The following is a 25,051-nucleotide window of genomic DNA, read 5'->3' as shown; positions in this document are numbered from 1 at the left end:
TGGCCTTGTGTGTGATCATTTTGTAAATAGTAGTGGGATAGCTGGATCATAGGGTAGCTCTATGTTTAATGGAGAAACCACCATACTGCTTTCTGGTGTGGTTGAACAAGTTTACACTCCTACCAACCGTGTAGCTATGTTTCCTTTTGGCAATATCACACTAGGTCTGTTGTTGTTAGATTTCTTGAAAATGGCCAATGAAGGTATTTTTGCGAGCTAATACAGTAGCAAAGTGCTGTTGATATGTAGAAAACTGAAGCTAAATCCTACAGCAGAGTCAGTTCCAAGCCGATTAAAATCCTCAACATCAGATATTCTGAAGATACTACAGGAAGGAATAGGGGATATACTAGGGCTCCTTGGTACAGGTCAAAATTTTCTAATTAAAGATCCAGAAACACAACAAATCAAAGAAAGGCTGGATAGATGGAACTGCATTAAACTGCAGAACTTAAGCATGCTAAAAGACATAGATAACAAGATCAATAGAAAGCCCACAGAATTGGAGCTCTTCACTAGCTATAAAACAGACAAGGGCCTCATATTATATATATACCTAGAGCTCAAAAACTTAAAGCAGCAATAACAAATCTTCAAACATACAACCACTCCCATTAATAAGTGGTCTAAAGAATTTTTTTTTAAAAATGCCTTAAGGGCCGGGAGTTTGGCCTAGTGGTAGAGTGCTTGCCTAGCATGCACGAAGACCCAGGTTTGATTCCTTGGTACCACATACATAACAAAAAGCCAGGAGTATTTCTGAGGCTCAAGTGGTAAAGCTCTAGCCTTGAGAAAGTCCAAGGACAGTGCTCAGGCCCTGAGCTCAAGCCTCATGACTGGCAAAAAAAAAAGCCTTAAATTTTGAGGGAAATATTCTAATTTGAAGATGTTCTTCATTTATTCACATACATATATTGAGCCATTGTGATCCTCTCCAGGAACTGAAATGTCTAAATATGTAAGCATGTAAGCAATACTGTTCATTTCTTTTAGTTTATTGTTTTCAGTTCTTTCTTTTTTATTTCCTGTTTGCCCTTTTGTTTATTTCCTGATGTCGCATTATTATTATTATTATTATTATTATTATTATTATTATTATTCCTATACCTTTCATCTTGTGTATAAGATTATCTGATTTAGAGAAGGGAACAGGAATCATAGAAACATTGGAATGAAGAGTAAACCAATTCAACAGTGATAGTCACTAGATGCTATGTTGGAAATGAATTTTATAACTTGTTAGGTAGTGGCTCAGGAAACTGAAAAGCTGGAGAAAATGAGGGAGGGGTCACACTTCAAAAAGAAATATAAAATTAGATGAATAAAATTAAATGAAAGAAAATATGGTAAAGATAATATTCAGAGGGGTTACAGTTACATATGTCAGGTGGTGCATATATTTCTTCTCAAATATTGCTACCCCTTCCCATGTTTTTTGCTCACTTTCCCTCCCCTAGCCCTTCCTCCAAGTTGTAAAGTTCATTTCCAATATATTTTCTCATGAATATTACTGTTGCATTTGTCTTTTATCCACTGTCCTTTGTCTTTTGTCTCTATATTTTGTTTCTCCTTCCCTTCCCTAATTCAGATATGTGTGTATACAATATACAGGATACCAAAATCAAATACAGCTACAACAGGAGTTATAATTGCACATAGTACATTGAAAACAACAATCTTAATAGCTCAGCAGCTTGGTTTATATGCCCATGTAAAATGATCCATGCAAAATGAACTCCAAAATATGGAAACAAGAGGTTTATATTTGTGGTTGATGTTTTTAAAGCACTATGGACAATAAAATTTATTTTAAAATTTTCTTTAAGCATGAATTTGAATTATAAAAGTAAATTTCTATTTTTAATAGGTGGATTAGTTTTGTGTGTACAATTACCTATATTTTATATAGATGCATTTATACTTTGGGTCCTGTAAATGGCACATTTATTCTTTATTCCTTTAAGCTTCTTTTGCAGATGCTTTGAATTTCCTGATTTGTCTTGCTAATTACAATCACCATTTTTATTATTAATATACTGCAATTTGGGGCATACTTAATAGTTTATATTTATAAAATTGCAATCTTATTGTATAAATATTAGTTACCTAAAATAAATTTTCCTCGAATTAAGTCAATCTTAAATGTATTTACATACAATATTAATTAGCAGTAGTAGCTTGCTAAAGGAGATCTGTACTATGTTATGTAAGTCTTATCTATTTAATGTCTGTTATACTGTTATGAATGTGAACATTTATAGTTTCTCAGTCTGGTGATGAATGCCATGATACTCTTTCATGATGCTGATCAGATGATAGTAACCTCATATCACAAGATGATAAAGATGAATTTGCTAATCTTCAGTAGTATGCTGTGAAGTTAACATGATGTTCTGCTCTAAAATTTAGATGTATAACATATATTACTTAAGATGTATTCATTTTTAGATGGGTTTACAAATATGTATATCAGTTTGAAGAGCATGCAGAATCACCTTCACTTTCATATATACAGTATACACTGTATGTATTACTTACTGTACTACAGGGTGGCGTACTCTTCTAGAACTTTCTTTCACATCATATATATAGGAGATTCTCAGATAAAAGAGGAGGTATATCAGCAGAGGCCCTGTATATTCTGCCAAAAATACCTGAAAATGAGAAGGTGGTTTAGACTGAGCAGTAAAGTTTTGGAAATCATTTAGTAAGCTTACCTATGTTCATGAGAATTCAGCTAAACATGAAGTGGTGGAATGGAGAAGTGAGTGTCTGTCTGACAGGTGCACTGTCCTTGCTTGAGTTTAAATGGGTTTACTAAGGTATTGATTCTTTTCCCATACTTGATTCTTTTTTCCTATCTTTTCTTTCTTTAGTTTTTTTCTCTTTATTTGTCATTTCTTAGCCTTCCTCCTTCTCTTTCTTTTCTTTCTTTTATCCGTTCCTTCTTTCTTTCACCCTTTCTTTCTCTTTTCTCTCTATTTTCCATTAGGCAATAGGATTTCAATCAACTGATTGGCAATACTTTATGGGATCTACTAGCAGTACATTATTTGTTTTTTATGCTAATAGGTTAAAATTTCTAGGAAATAGGTAAATTTTGAGAAAATAATATAATTCCTTCTGAATATTCAAGAGAATGGTTAAAGATAACAACAGTGACTACTTTTTCTGCTGTTAACTGTCTGATTTTGTTTTCATGTTTTCCTAATTCTAATTAGAAAATTTAAACCTATGGACATTTTATTCAAATATATGTGTGTATTGTGCATACAATAGTCCATAAAAGGACTATGGACTGTGGACAAGGTGAGTGAATACCATCACTATCTTATATGGGCATTTTTGGGAAAAGAAACATGAAGCTTGTTGAGTTTCAATTGGGAAGTGTGTGAGAGATGAATGGCAGATGACTCTAATAGCATTGTATGCATGCATATGTGGACATGTAAAAATGAAATCCCCTTGTACAACTAGTTGATACTCATAAAAAAGTACTAGAAAAAATTTTGTTCACAACACTGGAGGGAATTCACTATAGCTATATTCTGTGAGTAAATGATACATATGTGTGTATATGTAGCTCACAGACTGGTCACAGTGGTATATACCTAAATTTTTTCAATGAAAAATTTGTCTATTAGTATAAAGTATTTATTCCTATAGCATCCTCTCTAATAAAATGAAATATGAAGCCAGGCACAGATGGCTCATGTTTGTAATTCTATGTACTCAGGAGGATGAGAACTGAGGATCGTAGCTTAAAGCCAGCCCTGGCAGGAAAGTCTCTGAGACTCTTTTTTCAAATTATCCACCAGAAAGCATGAAATGGCACTATTGCTCAAAGTAGTAGAGCACTAATCTTAGGAGAATGAGCTCAGCGACAACACCTAGACCCCAATTTCAGGCCTCAAAACCAACACACACAAAAAAATAAAATTTGGTACATTAAGAACAACAATCACTCATTATATGGCTTTTGCTGTCCCTTGGTTATCTCATATTGTTACAGTATTTTACCTTATTATTTGATATAGCATATATATATATGCTTATTTGGTTATTTGAAATAGGATAGGGAAGGGGGGAAAACAAGATGAGGGGAAGGGGTGGGGGGGAGGGAAATGGGGACCAAGACATGAGAAAAGTATTAATGTTTGTGAAGTAATGCATGTTCTATCTGATTAATATAATGTAACCCTTCTATTAATTACAATAAAAATACATGAAAAAATAAAAAATGGGCAAATGCTATTAGACTATTGGAATAAGCCAGAAATGAACAATTTTATAAATAATAATTATAGTTTAAAGAACCCCAATTATTACATTAATAAAATCCTATCACATATAAGAAGTCAGATACGCGAAGTTTGTTTGGGTCAGAGGAAATTAAATTATATTCTTAGGTGTATCATTTAATTCAGGAAAGTATTTTAGAATAATTGAATATTTATTTTAAACCTCTCAATATTTTATCACAAATACTGATACTGAAACATAAAGGGTAGAACAACAGTAAGACTTGAAGTATGTATCTTGAAGGTTCTAGAGAAAATGCCTAATGCCACTTTCAATATAATTCATTTGATTATAAATGTAAGAAATGGTGAAAGTTGTTTGCATTAAACTTAGAAAGTAATCAGAGTGGTGACAGTATAAAAATGGGTATTTACACAAATATATGAAAGATTCTGTATGTGGAATTTTTCTTATAAAAAAGTAAAAACACTTGGGTCCAAGCTATCATTCCATAGAAAGTTGTATAATATGATAGCTTGGACCCAAGTGTTTCCTCTCCCATATCATAAATTTTATGTGATTTCAAAGAAACCATGAACAAGTTGTGCAAATTTTCAAGATTTTTACCTTTAACTGGTAGCTTATAATTCTTCACTCTCTAAATTCATTGTATTTCATTTGATGCTAATGAGAGTAACAACCAAGAATTCTGTGAAACATGAGGAAGCTTAGAGACTGATGTTTTTACAAAATGACCAATCTACAATATGATTCCAGTTCTATAGGCAGGCATCTGCTATTCTGCCAAGCTACCCTGAAAATATCAATGAAAGCCAGATGTTGTAGCTAATGAAAAGAGTCCTAGCTCCTCTGGGGTCTGAAATTGGAGGCTTGTGCTTCCAATCCGGCCAGGGTGATTCTTATCTCCATTAAAGAGGAAATATCAGCAAGTAGACCTGACTGAAGTGGTGGAGTGTCAGCCTTGAGAGAAATGTAAAAGCAAGGGTGACAGACCCTGAGCTCAAGTTCCAGTATTAGCGTTTTTTACATTAAATTTTGTTCATAGGGTGATGTCAAGAGGGGCTACAGTTACAGTTGTAACATTAATATTTTTCAAAGTGAGTATTCTATGATTGTATCACTAAGAGGAAAGACAACTCTTATCAAAATCAATAGGCAGGGAAAAGTTTACTAAAATTAGACTTTACAGGAATTTCTAAAATTTTGTCTGGAGAGTGGTAAATCTGGAAGAAACAGTAAGGCTGAGAAAATAGTGATTCTGAATCAAATTCTTTAAGCTCTTGGTGAAATTTATACAGATTTTGTAATTGGGTTACTTCCGGGGGGGGGAGAATTTTAATATCAAATCTTAAAATTCCTGGCTATAAACAATAAAAATGGTCAATTTATCAAAAAAAAACTAAAAACAAAGACAAGTTAAATGTAAATAGACAATGTAGATAAAAAAATGAGCTAAGATATATGAATTTTCCTATGACACAAACTCCATTATAAATCAAAAGGATTCTACATTAAGCTGCTATAGGGTATTGTTAATTTGAAGATAAAAATACACTTAAATTATAATTTGCTTCCCTGATCAGATTTGGCTTGTATCATTTATTTACCATGTTCTGTGTATTAAATTACAATATTATTTATTTTAAAAATGAAATTCCAGTGATACCACCAGGCAAGCAGATATTTGGGAGACTTTGGAATCTCTGTAGACTCTTCAAGTTGTGATAGATAGGTAGATAGGTAGGGAAGTAGATAGATAGATAGACAGACAGACATCCTTGTGCCTGTGTAAAAGTAATTTCACAAATCATGTAAATATAGAACCCATTGGGATAAAGTCTTTGTAACAAAATTACATCCCATTTGGATATTATTGAAATATAGTTTCCTGTATTCTCTAAATAATGCCTGTATTTCTAACATTAGACAACATGATGTTTTATGTAATTAATTGGTTTGTTGAATTCTTTAGATTACAAAAGGGTGTATCTGTATATGTTTAGTACAGATACTAGTACTGTAGTATGTGATTCTTGCTGGGTTTAATCTAGGTATACAAGATGCACATATGCAGAAAACCAAAAGTATGTTTTTCTTGATAAGAGAGGGTAATAATCTGTTATAATAACTATGATTTAAGATAGATGTATAAACTTGTGAAATAAATAAATTACAGCTGAATAAATACATAAATCTAAATATAGACAATGAAGGACCTACAAATAGGGACAACTAAGATCTTTTGTATCAGTATTTCTGTAATGAAGGTGGTTAAGGCTGTGATTGTCATGTAAATACTTTTTAGCATTTAATAGAAAAGAAATGCAAATCAAAACAAATCTAAGATTCCACTTCACTCCAGTTAGAATGGCCAGGAACAGGAAAACTAATAACAACAGATGCTAGAGGGGATGTGGCCAGGAGGGATCACTACTACACTGTTGGTGGGAGTGCAAACTCATTCAACCACTATGGAAAGCAGTGTGGCAGTGCCTCCAAAGGCTAAATATAGAGCTCCGCTGTGACCCAGCAATTCCACTACTTGGCATTTACCCAACCATCCAGAAACTAGGGCATACTAAATCCACTAGCCCAACAATGTTTATTGCAGCACTATTTACCACAGCAAAGATATGGAACCAACCTAGATGTCCCTCAGTTGATGAGTGGATCAACAAGTTGTGGTATTTGTACACAATGGAATTCTATGCTGCTGTCAAAAACAAAGACATTGCCCCATGTGTTAGGAAATGGAAAGACTGAGAAAAAAATCATATTAAGTGAAGTAAGCCAGACTCAAAGGAACTTAGGCTCAATGGTTTCCCTCATTTGTCATAATCAGTAGTAATCTTGGGCTCTCCTAGCAGAGATTTGCAATAGAGCAAAACCTTGATACATAAGGCCATATATAGTATGAAGCTAAATGAAAGGACCTGTAGGATATCGAAACAAAAGCCATATAATGAATGATTGTTGTCCTTAAGGTACTATGTTATCTCTCATCTCCTTTGCTGTCCCTTGGGTATCTCATATTGTCAGAGTATCTCACTTTTTTACCTGATATATCGGATATATTTGTATTTGGTTATTTGAAATTGGTTAGGGAAGGGGGGAAAACAAGATGAGGGGTGGGGGTGGGAGGAGGGAAATGGGGACCAAAACATGTGAAGGGGTATCAATGTATGTGAATTAATGCAGCTTCTATCTGGCAAATATTATGTAACCCTTCTATTAATTACAATAAAAATATATGAAAAAATAATAATAAAAAAAGAAAAGACTCATTGGAACAAAAGAATGTATGAAGCAAAAGGCTTGTTTAAAGATATCTAGCCTCTTTCTAGAATTCACATTTTCACTTTCCTCTTAAATAAGATATGATTTTCTAGTACAGTCACCATGAACTCCACATCCACAGAACATCTTAGCAATACTTACTCAAAGAATACAGATAAAAATTTGTAATGAGCTCATAGCTAATACTGGTCTCTCTGAAATAAAATATGTTAAAAATATCTTTTCATCATATAGGTACTCAGAGACTTTTAGAATATCTTAATATTCTAGGTAAAAATCATGATATCTAACATCTTTCAGTATATTTGAGTAAGCTATTAAATCATCATAGAGGTGCTGAATTATTGTTGATGAAATTCATGCACCAGCTGTATTTTTGAAGGATCAGGAGATTGCATATTGTGTTTGTGATATAACAAATTACATTTTCAATCTTAACATGATTTAACACTAACAGATATCCCTTCAAAAATATATCTTGAAAGACAATATTTTATTATGAAATGTAAATTTAATTTTCTATTTTCGAGAATAAAGGAGCAAAGCATGAACTAAATTAAATGTATAATATTTGAAGAAAACTTACTTGTTTAAAGGAATATCTACAGCTTTGTAAATGATAGTGTTAGTTGCTCGTGTTGACACAAATGAAGTTAGCCTTTAATTGTATTAAAAATAGGAACGAGTCAATAATCAGGAAAGTATCTCCTTTCACAATAGCCTCAAAGAAAATAAAGTACCTAGGAATTAGCTTAACTAAGAATGTAAAGGATATTTTTGATGAAAACTTTAATACCCTAAAAAAGGAAATTAAAGCAGAACTAAGGAAATGGAAAAACCTCCCATGCTCCTGGATTGGAAGAATCAACATTGTGAAAATGACAATCTTGCCAAGGGCTATCTACAAATTCAACGCAATACCCATCAATATCCCAATAGCATTCTTTAAAGAAATAGAAGAGGCAATTCAAAATTTCATATGGAATAATAAAAGACCCCGTATAGCAAAAACACTTCTTAGCAGAAAGAACAGCGCTGGAGGAATTTCAGTTCCAAACTTTAGACCCTATTACAGAGCTATAATTCTCAAAACAGCTTGGTACTGGAACAAGAACAGGCCTGAAGACCAATGGAATAGAACTGAGGACCCAGATATTAAACCACAGACCTATGGCCACCTAATCTTTGACAAGGGAGCCAAAAAAATAGAATGGAAGAAAGACAGCCTCTTCAACAAGTTGTGCTGGCAGAACTGGTTAAGCGCCTGCAGAAAACTAAAGTTGGATCCTTCTTTGTCACCCTGCACTAGAATTAACTCCAAATGAATCAAAGACCTGGAGGTAAAAGCTGACACACTGAAAACTTTACAGGAAGGAATAGGTGATACACTAGGCCTCCTTGGCACAGGTCAAAACTTTCTTAATAAGGACCAAGAATCACAACAAATTAGAGAAAGGCTGGATAAGTGGGACTGCATTAAATTGCAGAGCTTCTGTATGGCAAAGGAAATAGCTAGTAAATTAATTAGCCTACAGAGTGGGAGAAGATCTTCACCAACCATATAAAGGACAAAGGCCTCATATCTAAAATATATCAACAACTCAAAAAATTGAATCACTCCAAAACTAATCTCCAAAGTAACAACCATCCCATTAAAAAATGGGCCAAAGAATTAAAGAGAGTCTTCTCTGAAGAAGAAAGAAAAATTGCCTATAGACACATGAAGAAATGCTCAACATCTCTGGTCATAAAAGAAATGCAAATCAAAACAACTCTAAGATTCCACCTCACTCCAGCTAGAATGGCCAGGATCAGGAAAACGAATAACAACAGATGCTGGAGGGGATGTGTCCAGGAGGGATCACTACTACACTGTTGGTGGGAGTGCAAACTCGTTCAACCACTATGGAAAGCAGTGTGGCAGTGCCTCAAAAGGCTAACCATAGAACTCCCCTATGACCCAGCAATTCCACTACTTGGCATTTACCCAACCACCCAGAAAAAAGGACATACTAAACCCACTAGCACAACAATGTTCATTGCAGCACTATTCACCATAGCAAAGATATGGAACCAACCTAGATGTACCTCAGTTGATGAGTGGATCAACAAGTTGTGGTATTTGTACACAATGGAATTCTATGCTGCTGTCAGAAAGAATGACATCGCCCCATTTGTTAGGAAATGGAAAGACTTAGAAAAAATCATATTAAGTGAAGTAAGCCAGACTCAAAGAACTTAGGCTCAATGGTTTACCTCATTCGTCATAATCAGTAGAAACCTTGGGCTCTAATAGCAGAGATTTGCAAGAGAGCAAAATCTTGATACATAAGGACATATAATGTGAAGCTAATTGAAAGGACCTCCAGGATAGTGAAACAAAAGCCATATAATGAATGATTGTTGTCCTTAATGTACTATGTTGTCTCTCATCTCCTTTGTTGTCCCTTGGTTATCTCATATTGGTATAGTATCTCACTTTGTTATCTGATATATTGAATTTATTTGTATTTGGATATTTGAAATTTGATAGGGAAGGGGGGAAAACCAAGACGGGTGGGGGATGTGGGGTGGGAGGGAAACGGGTACCAAGACATGTGAAAGGGTATCAATGTATGTGAATTAATGCACCTTCTATCTGGCAAATATCATGTAACCCTTTTACTAATTACAAAAATAAAAAAAAACAAATGGGAAAAGATAAAAAAAAAGAAATGCAAATCAAAACAACTCTAAGATTCCACCTCACTCCAGCTAGAATGGCCAGGATCAGGAAAACGAATAACAACAGATGCTGGAGGGGATGTGGCCAGGAGGGATCACTACTACACTGTTGGTGGGAGTGCAAACTCATTCAACCACTATGGGAAGCAGTATGGCAGTGCCTCCAAAGGCTAAACATAGAGCTACCTTATGACCCAGCAATTCCACTACTTGGCATTTACCCAACCATCTAGAAACAAGGGCATACTAAATCCACTAGCACAACAATGTTCATTGCAGAACTATTCACCATAGCAAAGATATGGAACCAACCCAGATGTCCCTCAGTTGATGAGTGGATCAACAAGATGTGGTATTTGTACACAATGGAATTCTATGCTGCTGTCAGAAAAAATGACATTGCCCCATTTGATAGGAAATGGAAAGACTTAGAAAAAATCATATTAAGTGAAGTAAGCCAGACTCAAAGGAACTTAGGCTCAATGGTTTCCCTCATTCGTCATAATCAGTAGAAACCTTGGGCTCTACTAGCAGAGATCTGCAATAGAGCAAAATCTTGATACATAAGGCCATATAGTATGAAGCTAATTGAAAGACCTCCAGAATATTGAAACAAAAGCCATATAATGAATGATTGTTGTCCTTAATGTACTATGTTGTCTCTCATCTCCTTTGCTGTCCCTTGGGTATCTCATATTGTTACAGTATCTCACTTAGTTATCTGATATATTGAATTTATTTGTATTTGGTTATTTGAAATTTGATAGGGAAGGGGGGAAAACCAAGACAGGTGGGGGGGTGAGGGGAGGGTAATGGGTACCAAGACATGTGAAAGGGTATCAATGTGTGTGAATTAATACACCTTCTATCTGGCAAATATCATGTAACCCTCTTATTAATTACAATAAAAAATTAAAAAATAGTGATATTATAAATATAACAGAATATAATTGGTAGCAAAACCACTCAAAATTTAAATAATACATCACAAAATATCTTATTTGTGAGGAAAATTGACTTTACTATCCAGCACCCTATTTTTTGTATAACATTGTCAAAATTATTTATCAGATTGACTCATTCACTGACATTGCATCCTATTTTCTTTATGTTTGCTCCTGAAGCATTAGTATTGTTTTATTCCATCACTTGAGAGTCTTTAAATTTTTGTAACTAGTGTCAATTATTTTCACTGTTTCTAAGCCTGTGATCTCCTTTAGTATAGTTCTGCTTCCAGTGGCATTGATTTGACTTAAGACTATTCTGAAAACTTTTGTCATCTGAAAAATATGAAATGAATATTTCCAGAAGTGGAAAGAAGTTTTGCATCTTTATTCTCAGACTCTCTGAAGTGTTTCACTTCTTATGTATGTGCTTGGATTTTTATTTGGGCTTAATTGACTTGTGTGTCAATCCTGCCTCATGTTCTTGCTCTATTTCACTCATGACTAGTACTTAGTCACCCAAGCCACACTTCCACTGCTAGCTTTTCACTGATTAACTGGAGTTTCACATGGATATTTTTTTTCCTGGGCTGGATTCAAACCAATCCTCTAGAAAAATGATACGAATGTTACCTTTGAAATTTCTTTTTAAATGAAATATTCTGTCTTTCCTCTTTCCAATGTCAAGAGGAGTGCTGATATCCTATACTTCTAGAGGCAAAAGGTTCAGACATACTATTCAGTTGTTAAGGGGTAGGAAGAGAAGGTATGGAGCTCTCAGTTATAAGATGGGTTCACAGTTAAAAGGAGAATTATTTATTTTATACAACCATGATATCTAATATTCCAAAATTTAAAAAAAATGTTCATTGATTAGGAATATAGAATTCATAATATCATTCATTATTATATCCTATTTTTCAATGAATTCATTTACTAGAAATTACTTAAAACATGGAACATGCACATTACATTCTAAATTACACTTACTGTGGTCCAACTGACTTGTCGACCCAAGTCTGTAAAATAGAGTGTGACAATTGAGGAGGCTGCAACCTTCTGAATAGAAGTGTAGTCTTTCAGAAAAGGTCCTCCTAATCCATAAACAACAGGAAAATCACATTTTATTATAGTTTGATAGCGATAAAGAATTGCTTCATTTCAGCTGGCACCAGTGGCTCATGACTGTAATCCGAGCTACTCAGAAGGCTGAGATCTGAGGATCAAGGTTCAAACCCAGCCTGGGCATTAAAATCCATGAGATTTTTCTCCACCAGAAACCTGTAAGGGGCACTGTGGGTCAAAGTGGTAGAATAGTATCCTTGAGCCGAATAGCTCAGGGACGGTACATAGGCCCAGAGTTCAAGCCACACAACCAACTATAATAATAATTTCTTCATTTAAAATAAGAATTTTATGTAGAAATTACGTCTTCAAACTAAAATCAACTATGAATAATTCTGTTCTGTAAAATATATGGTAATGTTTGAATAGCACAAAACTTTTCCAGTTCTATTTAACATAAGCACATTTTGTCATTAGATAAAATTGTCTCATGTACAAGTTTAGCTAGCATTTATTTATTATTCAAGCTTATACTTCTTAAAGACACATGCCCTTGGTATAATTTATTAGCTTCTGGATATGAAAGGCTATCATTTTGCAAATGTAAGTATGTTTGATGGCTTTAAAAAGGATATTACCTGACCTGGAGTTTGGCCTAGTGGTAGAGTGCTTGCCTCGCATGAACAAAGACCTGGGTTCTACTCCTCAGTATCACATACATAGAAAAAAAAAAAAAAAAACCTGGAAGTGGTGCTGTGGCTCTACTGGTAAAGCATTAGCCTTGAGAAAGCCCAAGGACAGTGTTAAGGCCCGGCGTTCAAGCCCCAGGACTGACAAAAAAAAATTGTATTACCCAGCTGGATATAATTCAATTATATTAGTTTTTAAATACCTATTTGCAGAGAACAGAAGAAAAAGAATCCAAAGATGCTATTGGTGACTTATAAAGATAACCATATGTCCAGAATGATTGTGGTTTCTGGGATAAAGAAGAGCCTCCGAGAGCAAACTCCAGGAAGGAAATTGGACTTTGGTCACACAGTATAGATAGCAGATAATCAAATAACTAAAGCTGAAAATGAAAGAAAACAATACACCTGACCTCCAACAGCTAGAATGTGGATGGAAAGAAGGGTTACCCAAGGATTTTCAGGTGAGAATTCAGTTCAATAGAAACTTTGATTCTAAATTTTTAATCTCCTGAGCAGAAAATCCAACAGTATTGAAACTTACTCCAAACATCAAAAATTTCATCATCTTTTGCACAAGACTATTGCCTTTTTCTTTTTTGCCAGTTCTGAGGTTTGAACTCAGGGCCTGACATTGTCCATGAGCACTTTAACTCAAAGCTAGCACTCTGGCACTTAAGCCACAGCACCACTTCCAGCTTTATTTATGTATGTGCTACCAAGGAATCAAAACTAGGGCTTTATGCATGATAGGCAAGCACTCTACCACTAGGCCACACACACAGACTATGTCCTTTCCTAAAGGAAAATATGTTTCTTTTTTGTAGATTATGTTGCAGCCATTTAAAGATCCCTAATTGCCTGTCCAAATTATGCTAAATATAAGTTGTACATTTTTCCCCTAGGATGTGCTAGGTATTGAGTATTTATCCAAAACCCAGAATATTGTCAAGACTATAGTATGAGGGTTGAAGATACAGATTTTATGTCCTGGCTACAGCCAGTGCGGTAGAGATAAAGGCCAACTAAATCTAAGCTTTGCACTTATTAGTCACAATTAGAAGTCCATCAACCTCAATTTCAGGTCATTATGAAACACTTTTATTTTTCCAGTCCTGGGGCTTGAAGTTAGGGTCCTTAGGATTTTTCAAGGCTAGAGCTCTACCATTTGAACCACAGCACCATTTCAGGCTTTTTCTATGTATGTAGTACCAAAGAATTAAATCCCATGTCACTCTTACCACTAGGCCAAAATTCCAGATTTATGAAACATTTTTTGAGGTAAAGTAGGAGTAAAAGGTATTTTTTAGTTTTATTTACAAGTTTTATGACAGATCATTGTAAAGGCTGCAATTCTTCATCATTTATATATTCCTATCATTACAACACAATTTGTAGTTGACATTTCCACTGATATTGCCATTTACTGGCCCAACATCTATATATTCAATAATGCATTGATTGTTTTGACTAATGGAATATGGGTCAAATAATAAATACGGATCAAATAATTTTTCAGTTCCAATCCTGGGTATCAAGAATTATTGAATGATTTTGCTCACTGTTTACATCCAAACTTTCCAGACAAACAAAACCTGTCTGTCCTACCAAAGAATGACAGAAAATGTAACACAGAAAAAGTCTTCTGCTTTTGTGTATCTATAATTTATATAATAATAATTGGCTATTATAAGTGGTCCTAAGTTAAAAAAAAAACAGTCTCAGCAAAAGTTGGTTCTCACCACATTCTAGCTGTAAGCCAATCCGAGATGGGCACCACTTTGGACCTATTAAATAAAAACAAAAATATTATCAGTAAAATGAAAACATACATGAAAATAGATTAGTTGTCATCATAAGATTTCTTAAATATTGGGAAATAAATACTATGACTATTCAGTATTAACATGGTGATAACTTCTGGCAGACTCTTCCACTCTGTGAGACATCATGAGAGGAACTTTAATAGTGGGAATTTTTCATTTGCAACTGTATGTCAAATTGATTGGCCTTTTAAACATCCAGTCTCCTTCCTGTAAGTTTAAATTCTTTAAATGTTAAAACATTTACTTATAACTTGAACATTTGATCTCATTTCAAAACTATCTGTTAATGCTTGGAAATGGGCACTTCTCTTTTATTTTTTATTTACTTTTTATTGCTGGGGTAATGTATGGAGGGGTTACAGTTACATTTGCCAGGTAGTAGGTACATTAATTCTCACATATTGATGCCCCTTCTTATGTTCTTGTCCACATTTCCCTCCTCCTGTCTCTTAATAAGGTAGTCTGTTATAATGACCTGAAATGTGGACTTCTTCATTCATGTATTCACAGTAACAAAAATGTCACTTTAGTGTTTCCTATTTGATATATCATTAGAATTAGTAGAAAAATACTTTCTACACTGAAAAAATTCAAATATATTTATCATGATATTGCATTGTAAAACTTTGATTATCAGGTATCAATTGCTTATTTACCAAGTATTATCAAATATAAATACTTAAAATTTTTCTTAAAAATTATAATGAAGTGTCAGTGGCTCATTCTTACAATCTTAGCTACTCAGATCTCTGAGATATAATATTGAGGACTGAAGACTGATGATAGGCCAGGCAGAGAAATTCAAAAGAGAATTACCTCCAATTAACCAGCGAAGGCTAGAACTGGATAAGTGACCAAGTGGGTATGGCACTAGATAACAGAGGGTAGAGTCTGAAGCCCTGAATACAAGAACAAGACATGGAAAGCTTAACTCAAGAAGGCACAGCAGGCAAACAAGGTGGCTCTCACCTGTAATCCTAGTTACTCAGAAGGCTGAGATCTGAGGATCCAGGTTCAAAGCCAGCCTGGGAAGTAATGGCAAGAAAGAAAGAAAGAAAGAAAGAAAGAAAGAAAGAAAGAAAGAAAGAAAGAAAGAAAGAAAGAAAGAGAGAAGGAGAGAGAGAAAGAGAGAAGGAAGGAAGGAAGGAAAGAAGGAAGGAAGGAAGAAAGAAAGAAAGAAAGAAAGAAAGAAAGAAAGAAAGAAAGAAAGAAAGAAAGAAAGAAGAGGCACAGCCAGCAAGTCATGGAGAAAAAACTTGCTGTGGTTTCTTCCTTGGAAATGCATTATTTATTGTTATTGTTATTATTAATATTATTATTATTTTGTCAAAACTTCCAGTGATGCCAACTCTGTGCTAACAAAGGAAGCAATCACCTTGAGAATCAATGAGAAACCAAGCATGGATTCACAAGCACAGATCTACTCGCCAGGAAGATGAAGTCTGAATTCCAGTACAGAAGTAAGCTGAGGATGGATGCATAGTTGGAGCTGCAGCCCTAACTTGAGTAAGATAAGAAGAACCAGCTGCCAGAATTCAAGCTAAATCTGAGCATTGTGGACTGGGTACATGGGATCACCCCAAGCCATGTTCTTTGCCCTTCTAGCAATGATTACTTTGGTCTAATTATTTAAATGCTCTCAAAAGGGCTTCAGAGATTGTGTTGAAAGTAGCTATTACTCTGAAATTTTCTCTACCAAATATGCATGCATAGACAGATTAACACAGGGGTCATTCACCTGGGGCTCTCAGGCTGAGGATTTGGGAACACATCAAGGACAGTTCCTGTTTCTTGCTTTGTCAGGCCTACATACAGTGACAGTGAGTGGAACTTAGTCTGGCAAGAAAGGCAGGGCTGTTTTCTGTCAGCATATTTTTCTTAATCTATTTCACTGGAGAAAAATGTCTATTTCTCACACAAAGTAAAATGAAAGGAAAGCGACTGAGCTAAAAGATAAAATGATAAAGATGCTTTTCCCCTTTGTACAACATTATTTTCTAGATACCCCAACAACCACACACACACGCACACACAAACACACACACCCCAAAACAATTTAACTTCATATAGACACTAAAGCTCAAGAAAAATAGATTTTATCAATAGAAAATTCAATCCAGAAGAAGCCATACAACCTTTTGCAACAATGATGACATTTTAGAAAAAGAAGCAAGAAATCACAAGTTCAAAATCATGGAAATAAGACAGGAGCGGTGGCTAACTCCTGTAATCCTAGCTACTCAGGAGGCTGAGATATGAGGATCACGGTTCAAAGTCAGCCCAGGCACTAAAGTCTGAGAGACTCTTATCTCCAATTAATCACCAGAAAATCAAAGTGGTGCTGTGGGCCCAGAGGTAGGGAAGTAGGCTTGAGCTGAAAAACTCAGGGACAGCGCCCAGGCCCAGAGTTCAAGCCCCACAACCAAAACAAAACGAAGCAAAACAAAAGCATGGAAATAATGTCCTGCAAATGATAAACTCAGAATTAAATATAATTTGAAATCATTTGCAAGAGAAACTAAAGAAAGTATATAGTCAGAGACTGAAGGATATAAGCCAAAGAAGAAACTTGAACATCTGAAAATCCTGAGAATTACACGAAAATGGCAATATACCTTGAAGGACTTTATGATGATGATGATGATGATTGTCTTCAGAAGGTAGTTTATATCTGTGAGAACCAACTCTGAACAGAGAAAAATTGTAATCACCTATAATCTCACTTACTAATTAAATGTAGCACATTCATGAGTCTGCAAAAAGTTAGCAAGACCTTACCTAAGTTAAATAAAGGTGTATTAATGTTGGTCTATTGGTGGAACACTTGCCTTGAAAGCTTAAAGCATTAGGTAACAACCCCAGCACCACCAAAACACATAAATAAGAAGCAAAACCAGTGAAATATCAAATTGATAAATAATGCATCTCGATGTCAGGAAAATAAAAATTAAAGAAATTCAAAACTAGAAAGATCTGATGAAAGAGGTGGCATTGATCAAGATACACTGTGATCATGCACTTACATATTGGATGACTATTTAAAGATGATAATAAGGCAATACAACAAAATCTGGTGTGAAAATAATAAATTGGACATTATGAGGACATTATGAGCAACCAATGAAAGAAAACTGCTTCTGGAAAATAAGAGCAAGATTAATAAATCACAATTGCCTTTCCCCAAAAAGAAGATCAAAATTTAAGTTGTAATAGGACTGTAGGAACATTTTTTTTAAGTTCACTGTGAAAAGATAACATTATAAGAAATTATAAGTGGTGAAAGTAATGTAGTAGGTAAAGTTTGTGGTCAGTAGTTAAATTTTGTCCAGGATTTATTTCTAAGCAAAATTGAGGAGGAGCATGACATGCAAGATACCACAAATATTTATTTTTTTGCATTTTATTGTCTTTTTTGCATTTCACTATCTTTAGAAAATGCATAATAATCATATTAAGTGAAGTAAACCAGATCCAAAGGAATATAGACTCCATGCTTTCCCTCATCTGTAATAATTAGTACCTATCTAGGATTCTTCTAGCAGAGAACCACAATAGTTAAGTTATGTACATGTAGCCATATTGGATAAGGCTAAGTGAAACGAACTCTAGGATATGGAAAAAAAGAGATTTATCAGGCCGGGAGTTTGGCCTAGTGGTAGAGTGCTTGCCTAGCATGCACAACGACCCGGGTTCAATTCCTTGGTACGACATACATAGAAAAAAAAAAGCCAGAAGTGGTGCTGAGGCTCAAGTGGTAGAGCTCAAGCCTTGAGAAAGTCCAAGGACAGTGCTCAGGCGCTGAGCTCAAGCCCAGGACTGGCCAAAAGAAAAAAAAAAAGGAGAGATTTATCTTTGTGAATGTTGTTCCTAATGTAATATGTGAAGTTATTTCTTTTCTCTCTTTTTTTCTATTCTCTTTATGGTTTATCTCATGTTGTTTCTGTGTCTGACTTTGTTACCTCGTGTATTGTATATACATTTATTTGATTATTTCTAATAGGGAAGGGAAGAGGAAATACAAGAAGACTGGGAGAGCATAATGGGAGAGAAACTGGGAGAAAAACATGGGAAGGTTTATCAGTGTTCGACAAGTAATGTACGTACTACCTGATGAATCTACCTGAACCCCTCTATACATCACCCCGAAAATAAAACGTAATTATTAATTCAAAAACATAAAATATAACAGAAAGAAATACAAAGGAACAGGTCAGGAGCCTGGCCTAGTGGTAGACTGATTGCCTAACATGCAGGAAATCTTAGTTTTGATACCGCAGTACCACATACCCAGAAAAACCTGGAACTGGTACTGTGGCTCAAGTGGTAGAGCCTTGAGGAAATCCCAAGGACAGTGCTCAGGACCTGAGTCCAAGCCCCAGAACTGGCAAAAACAAAAACAAAAACAACAAAAAAGAATTACAAAGGAAAATTCTCCTTTTGTATTATTGTCAGATAATTGATGCCTTAAATACACATAGTGATTTTTATTTGTAAATTATATTCATGGGATCAGAACTTTCAAATATATTCATACCAGTAATGATAAAATACCAAAATATAATTATGATTTGAAAAGTCAAATGAACATATTTAAATATGGGTATACTTTTTTTTTTTTTTTTTGCCAGTCCTGGGCTTGAGCTCAGGGCCTGAGCACTGTCCTTGGACTTTCTCAAGGCTAGAGCTTTACCACTTGAGCCGCAGCACCACTTCCGGCTTTTTTCTGTGTATGTGGTACCGCGGAATCGAACCCGAGTCTTCATGCATGCTAGGCAAGCACTTTAACCACTAGGCCAAACTCCCGGCCCCAATATGGGTATACTTTTAAAAACAAATATTGGAATTGTATGTATATTAGCATTCTATAGACAAGTTATGCTGCACAGGGTCCACTCAATTTCTGAAGCAAAATGGAGGTTTCTACTGCACTATACTACAGAATAGTTGACAAACCATGAAGACATAAACAAGGATGTGAAAATAGAAATGAGATAGAAATCTGTCATGTTAAGTTCATGTGCCTAGGTGAATTATTACAATTGGTTTCCAAGCAACACTAGAAGTAGTCTTGAAGAAAGTATTTTTCAAGAGCTTTTTACTGTCTGAAAGTTTTACCAATATTCAGGAATGAAACTTCACTTTCTTTCTTAATACTAAAAACAATGACATTTTGCATCCTGTGTTTCTGTAGGTTGGTTGAGATCTATTGTTTGCAACCTAACATCAGAGACTCATAGGAAAATTATAATCCTCTACACATGTGGCAGAGGACCACATGCAAATCCAATTTAGTGTTTTGATTCAAAATATGAAAGTTGATAACTGTTCAGTTGTCTTAAGAGGAGATAATGGCTAAAATTCCTAAGAGAGAAAACTGCTTTTATTAATGCTAAAAAAATGAATGCCTCTCTTTATCCCAAATAAGCAATAAATAAATGTAAAGCCATAGAAACAGTGGGAGACACATGTAAAATATAATGAAGATATACAATGCATAAAAATAAATGTGAGAACTAAAATGTGAAAGAAAACCAAAATACATGTTGGCTGAGAGATAAATGGCACTGGTAAAATGTGACAATATACATTCTACAAATCACTATAAAAATATACACATATATATAAGTAAAATAAATTATGAAAATTATATGGACAAATTGTCAAACTATAACTACTTCTAAATCACACTAAAGGAAGGTATTGCCCAAATATTTTTAAATACAGCATCCTATAAAGAAAATATAAACTTTCTTAATAAGGACCAAAAATCACAACAAATCAGAGAAAGGCTGGATATATGGGGCTGCATTAAACTGCAGAGCTTCTGTATGGCAAAGGACATAGATAGTAAATTAATTAGGAAGCCTACAGAGTGGGAGAAGATCTTCACCAACCATACAACAGACAAAGGCCTCATATCTAAAATATATCAACAGCTCAAAAAATTGAATCACTCCAAAACTAATCTCCAAAGTAACAACCATCCCATTAAAAAATGGGCCAAAGACTTAAAGAGAGTCTTCTCTGAAGAAGAAACAAAAATGGCCTATAGATACATGAAGAAATGTTCAACATCTCTGGTCATAAAAGAAATGCAAATCAAAACAACACTAAGATTCCACCTCACTCAAGTTAGAATGGCCAGGATCAGGATAACTAATAACAACAGGTGCTGGAGGGGATGTGGCCAGGAGGGATCACTACTACACTGTTGATGGGAGTGCAAACTCATTCAACCACTATGGAAAGCAGTATGGCAGTGCCTCCAAAGGCTAAACATAGAGCTCCCTTATGACCCAGCAATTCCACTACATGGCATTTACCCAACCATCCAGAAACTAGGGCATACTAAATCCACTAGCACAACAATATTCATTGCAGCACTCTTTACCACAGAAAAGATATGGAAACAACCTAGATGTCCCTCAGTTGATGAGTGGATCAACAAGATGTGGTATTTGTACACAATGGAATTCTATGCTGCTGTCAGAAAAAACGACATCGCCCCACTTGTTAGGAAATGGAAAGACTTAGAAAAAAATCATATTAAGTGAAGTAAGACAGACTCAAAGGAACTTAAGTTCAATAGCTTCCCTCATTTGTCATAATCTGTAGAAACCTTGGGCTCTACTAGCAGAGATTTGCAATAGAGCAAAACCTTGATACATAAGGCCATGTAGTATGAAGTTAATTGAAAGGACCTCCAGGATATTGAAACAAAAGCCATATAATGAATGATTGTTGTCCTTAATATTCTAGGTTATCTCTCATCTCTTTTGCTGTCCTTTGGTTATATCATATTGTTACAGTATTTCACTTTGTTACCTGATATATCGGATATATTTGTATTTGGTTATTTGAAATTGGATAGGGAAGGGGGGAAAACAAGATTAGGGGTGGGGTGGGGAGGGTAATGGGTACCAAGACATGTGAAAGGGTATCAATGTATGTGAATTAATGCACCTTCTATCTGGCAAATATCATATAACCCTTTTATTAATTACAATAAAAAATATAAAAAAAGAAAAGATAAAAAGCAACATTTCCCAAAACAGACCACATTTTAGGGCACAAAGCAAACCTGTGCAGATTCAGAAACATTGAAATTATTCCCTGCATTCTCTCAGACCACAAAGGCATCTAATTGGAACTGAACACCAGTCTCCACCAACGAAAACTCTGTAACTCATGGAGATTGCAAAACACATTGTTGAATCACCAATGGGTTATTGAGGAGATCAGAACAGAAATTAAACAACTTATGAAATTTAACAAAAAATAGTACACAAAATACCAGCTCCTGTGGGACACAGCAAAGGCAGTACTCAGGCAAATTTATAGCTCTGAGTACCTACGTTAACAAATTGGAAAAATGGCAAACCAACAATTTAATGTCACACCTTAAGCTCTTGGAAAAAGAGCAACAAACCAACCTTAATCTCAGTAGAAGGAATAAAATTATTAAAATCAAACCATAATTTGTATTTCAAGCGCTGAAATAGAAATGGCAATAAGAGACATTCCATCCAAGAAAAGCCCAGGGCCAGATGGATTCACAGCTGAATTCTATAAGATCTTCAAAGCAGAGCTCACACCAATTCTCCTCAACCTCTTCAAAGAAATTGAAAATGAATGCTCTCTGCCAAAGTCATTCTAAAAAGTCACTATAACCATCATCCCAAAACCAGACAGAGATTCATGAAAGAAAGAGAACTATAGACCCATTTCTGTGATGAATATTGATGCAAAACTTCTCAACCAAATACTGGCCAACCGTCTCCAGCAACTCATTAAAAACATTAAACACTATGATCAAACAGGGTTCATCACAGGGATGCAAAGTTGGTTTAACATACACAAATCAATTAATATAATTCAACACATCAACAGGAGCAAGGAAAAGAATCACATGATTGTCTCAATAGATGCACAAAATGCATTTGAAAAGATCCAACACAGCTTTATGCTACTAGGTCTGGAGAAACTAGGAATCCAGGGAACATACCTCAGTATTATAAAGGTTGTGTATGACAAACCCACAGCTAACATTATACTTAATGGTGAAAAGCTAAAGTCGTTCCCTCTAAAATCAGGAATGAGATAAGGATGCCCACTCTCTCCACTCCTCTTTAACATAGTATTAGAATTCCTAGCCAGAGCAATAAGGCAAGCAGCAAGCATAAAGGGGATCCAAATAGGGAAAGAGTAAGTGAAAATTTCCCTCATTGCAGATGACATGATTCTTTATTTAAAGAACCCTGTGGACTCCACTCCCAAGCTCCTTGAGCTGATTCAAAACTTTGGAAGGGTAGCAGGGTATAAAATTAACCCTCAAAAATCAACTGCCTTCCTATATGCCAACAATGAGAGGAACGAGGCAACAATCAGGAAAGCAGCTGCTTTTGCAATAGCCTCAAAGAAAATAAAATACATAAGAATTAACTAAGAATGTAAAGGATCTTTTTGATGAAAACTTTAAAACTCTGAAAAAGGAAATTAAAGCAGAACTGAAAAACATCCCATGCTCCTGGATTGGAAGAATTAAGGTTGTGAAGATGGCAATTTTGCCAAGGGCTATCTAAAACTTCAATGCAATACCCATCAATATCCCAATGTCATTCTTTAAAGAAATAGAAGAGGCAATCCAAAATAATAAAAGACCCCATACAGCAAAAAACAATTCTTAGCAGAAAGAACAGCACAGGAGGAATTTCAATACCAAACTTGAGACTCTATTACAGAGCTATTGTGACCAAAAGAGCTTGGTTCTGGTAAGAAAACAGGCCTGAAGACCAATAGAATAGAACTGAGGACCCAGATATTAACCCACAGACCTATGGCCAAGTAATCGTTGATAAGGGAACCAAAAAAAATAGAATAGAAGATAGACAGCCTCTTCAACAAGTGGTGCTGGCAGAAGTGGTTAAACACCTGCAGAAAACTAAAGTTGGATCCTTCTTTGTCACCCTACACTAGAATTAACTCCAAATGGATCAAAGACCTGGAGGTAAAAGTCGACACACTGAAAACTTTACAAGAAGGAAGACAAGATACACTAGGCAACCTTGTCACAGGTCGAAACTTTCTTAAAAAGGACCAAGAATCACAAAAAATGAGAGAAAGTCTGGATAAGTGGGACTGCATTAAACTGCAGAGCTTCTGTATGGCAAAGGACATAGCTAGCAAATTAACTAGAAAGCCTGTAGAATGGGTGAAGATCTTCACTAACCATATAAAGGACAAAGGCCTCATATCTAAAATATATCAACAACTCAAAAAATTGAATCACTCCAAAACTAATCTCCAAAGAAACAACCATCCCATTAAAAAATGGGCCAAAGACTTAAAGAGAGTCTTCTCTGAAGAAGAAATAAGAATGCTCTATAGACACATGAAGAAATGCTTGACATTTCTGGCCATAAAAGAAATGCAAATCAAAACAACTCTAAGATTCCACCTCACTCCAGTTAGAATGGCCAGGATCAAGAAATCCAATAACAGATGCTGGATGGGATGTGGCCAGGAGGGATCATTACTACACTTTTGTTGCGAGTGCAAACTTGTTCAAACACAATGGAAAGCAGTATGGCAGTTCCTCAAAAGACTAAACATAGAGCTCCCCTATGACCCAGCAATTCCACTACTTGGCATTTACCCAATCATCCAGAAACAAGAACATACTATATCCACTAGCACAACGATGTTCATTGCAACACTATTTATCATAGCAAATATATGGATCCAACCCAGATGTCCCTTAGTTGATGAGTGGATCAACAAGATGTGGTATTTGTACACAATGGAATTCTATGCTGCTGTCAGAAAGAATAACATGGCCCCATTTGTAAGGAAATAGAAAGACTTAGAAAAAATCATAAGTGAAGTAAGCCAGACTCAAAGGAATATAGGCTGAATGGCTTCCCTCATTTGTCCTAATCTGTAGAAACCCTGAGCTCTCCTAACACAGATTTACAATAGAAGAAAACCTAGATGCATAAGGCCATATAGAATGATGCTAAATGAAAGGACTTCCAGGATATAGAAACAAAAGCCATATAATGAGTGATTGTTGTCCTTAATGTACTATGTTACCTCTCATCTCTTTTGCTCTTCCTTGGTTATCTCATATTGTTACAGTATTTTACCTTGTTTTCTGATATATTGTATATATGCATATTTGGTTATTTGAAGTTGGATTGGGAAGGGATGATAACAGGATGAGGAGTGGGGGTGGGGGGAGGGA

The 25,051-nt window shown here is 35.2% G+C and overlaps 1 protein-coding gene across 1 annotated transcript in view; it reads right to left on the bottom strand.

Moving 5' to 3' along the window:
• Positions 1–25,051, bottom strand: part of Tecrl (trans-2,3-enoyl-CoA reductase like) — an 85,849-nt gene that overhangs the window by 30,362 nt on the left and 30,436 nt on the right. The window contains exons 3-5 of the mRNA XM_090344060.1: positions 14,725–14,769; positions 12,219–12,322; positions 2,539–2,654 (exon numbers count right to left, since the gene is read on the bottom strand). Of these exons, the coding sequence (XP_090200186.1) occupies positions 2,539–2,654; positions 12,219–12,322; positions 14,725–14,769 (265 nt within the window). The remainder of the gene's footprint in view (positions 1–2,538; positions 2,655–12,218; positions 12,323–14,724; positions 14,770–25,051) is intronic.

Source organism: Megascapheus bottae, chromosome 13, assembly GCF_031878675.1.
Source record: "Megascapheus bottae isolate mThoBot1 chromosome 13, mThoBot2.hap1, whole genome shotgun sequence".
Lineage (NCBI taxonomy): Eukaryota > Metazoa > Chordata > Mammalia > Rodentia > Geomyidae > Megascapheus > Megascapheus bottae.
The sequence above is the reverse complement of the archived record's forward strand: the minus strand, read 5'-3'. Positions and strand labels throughout refer to the sequence as shown.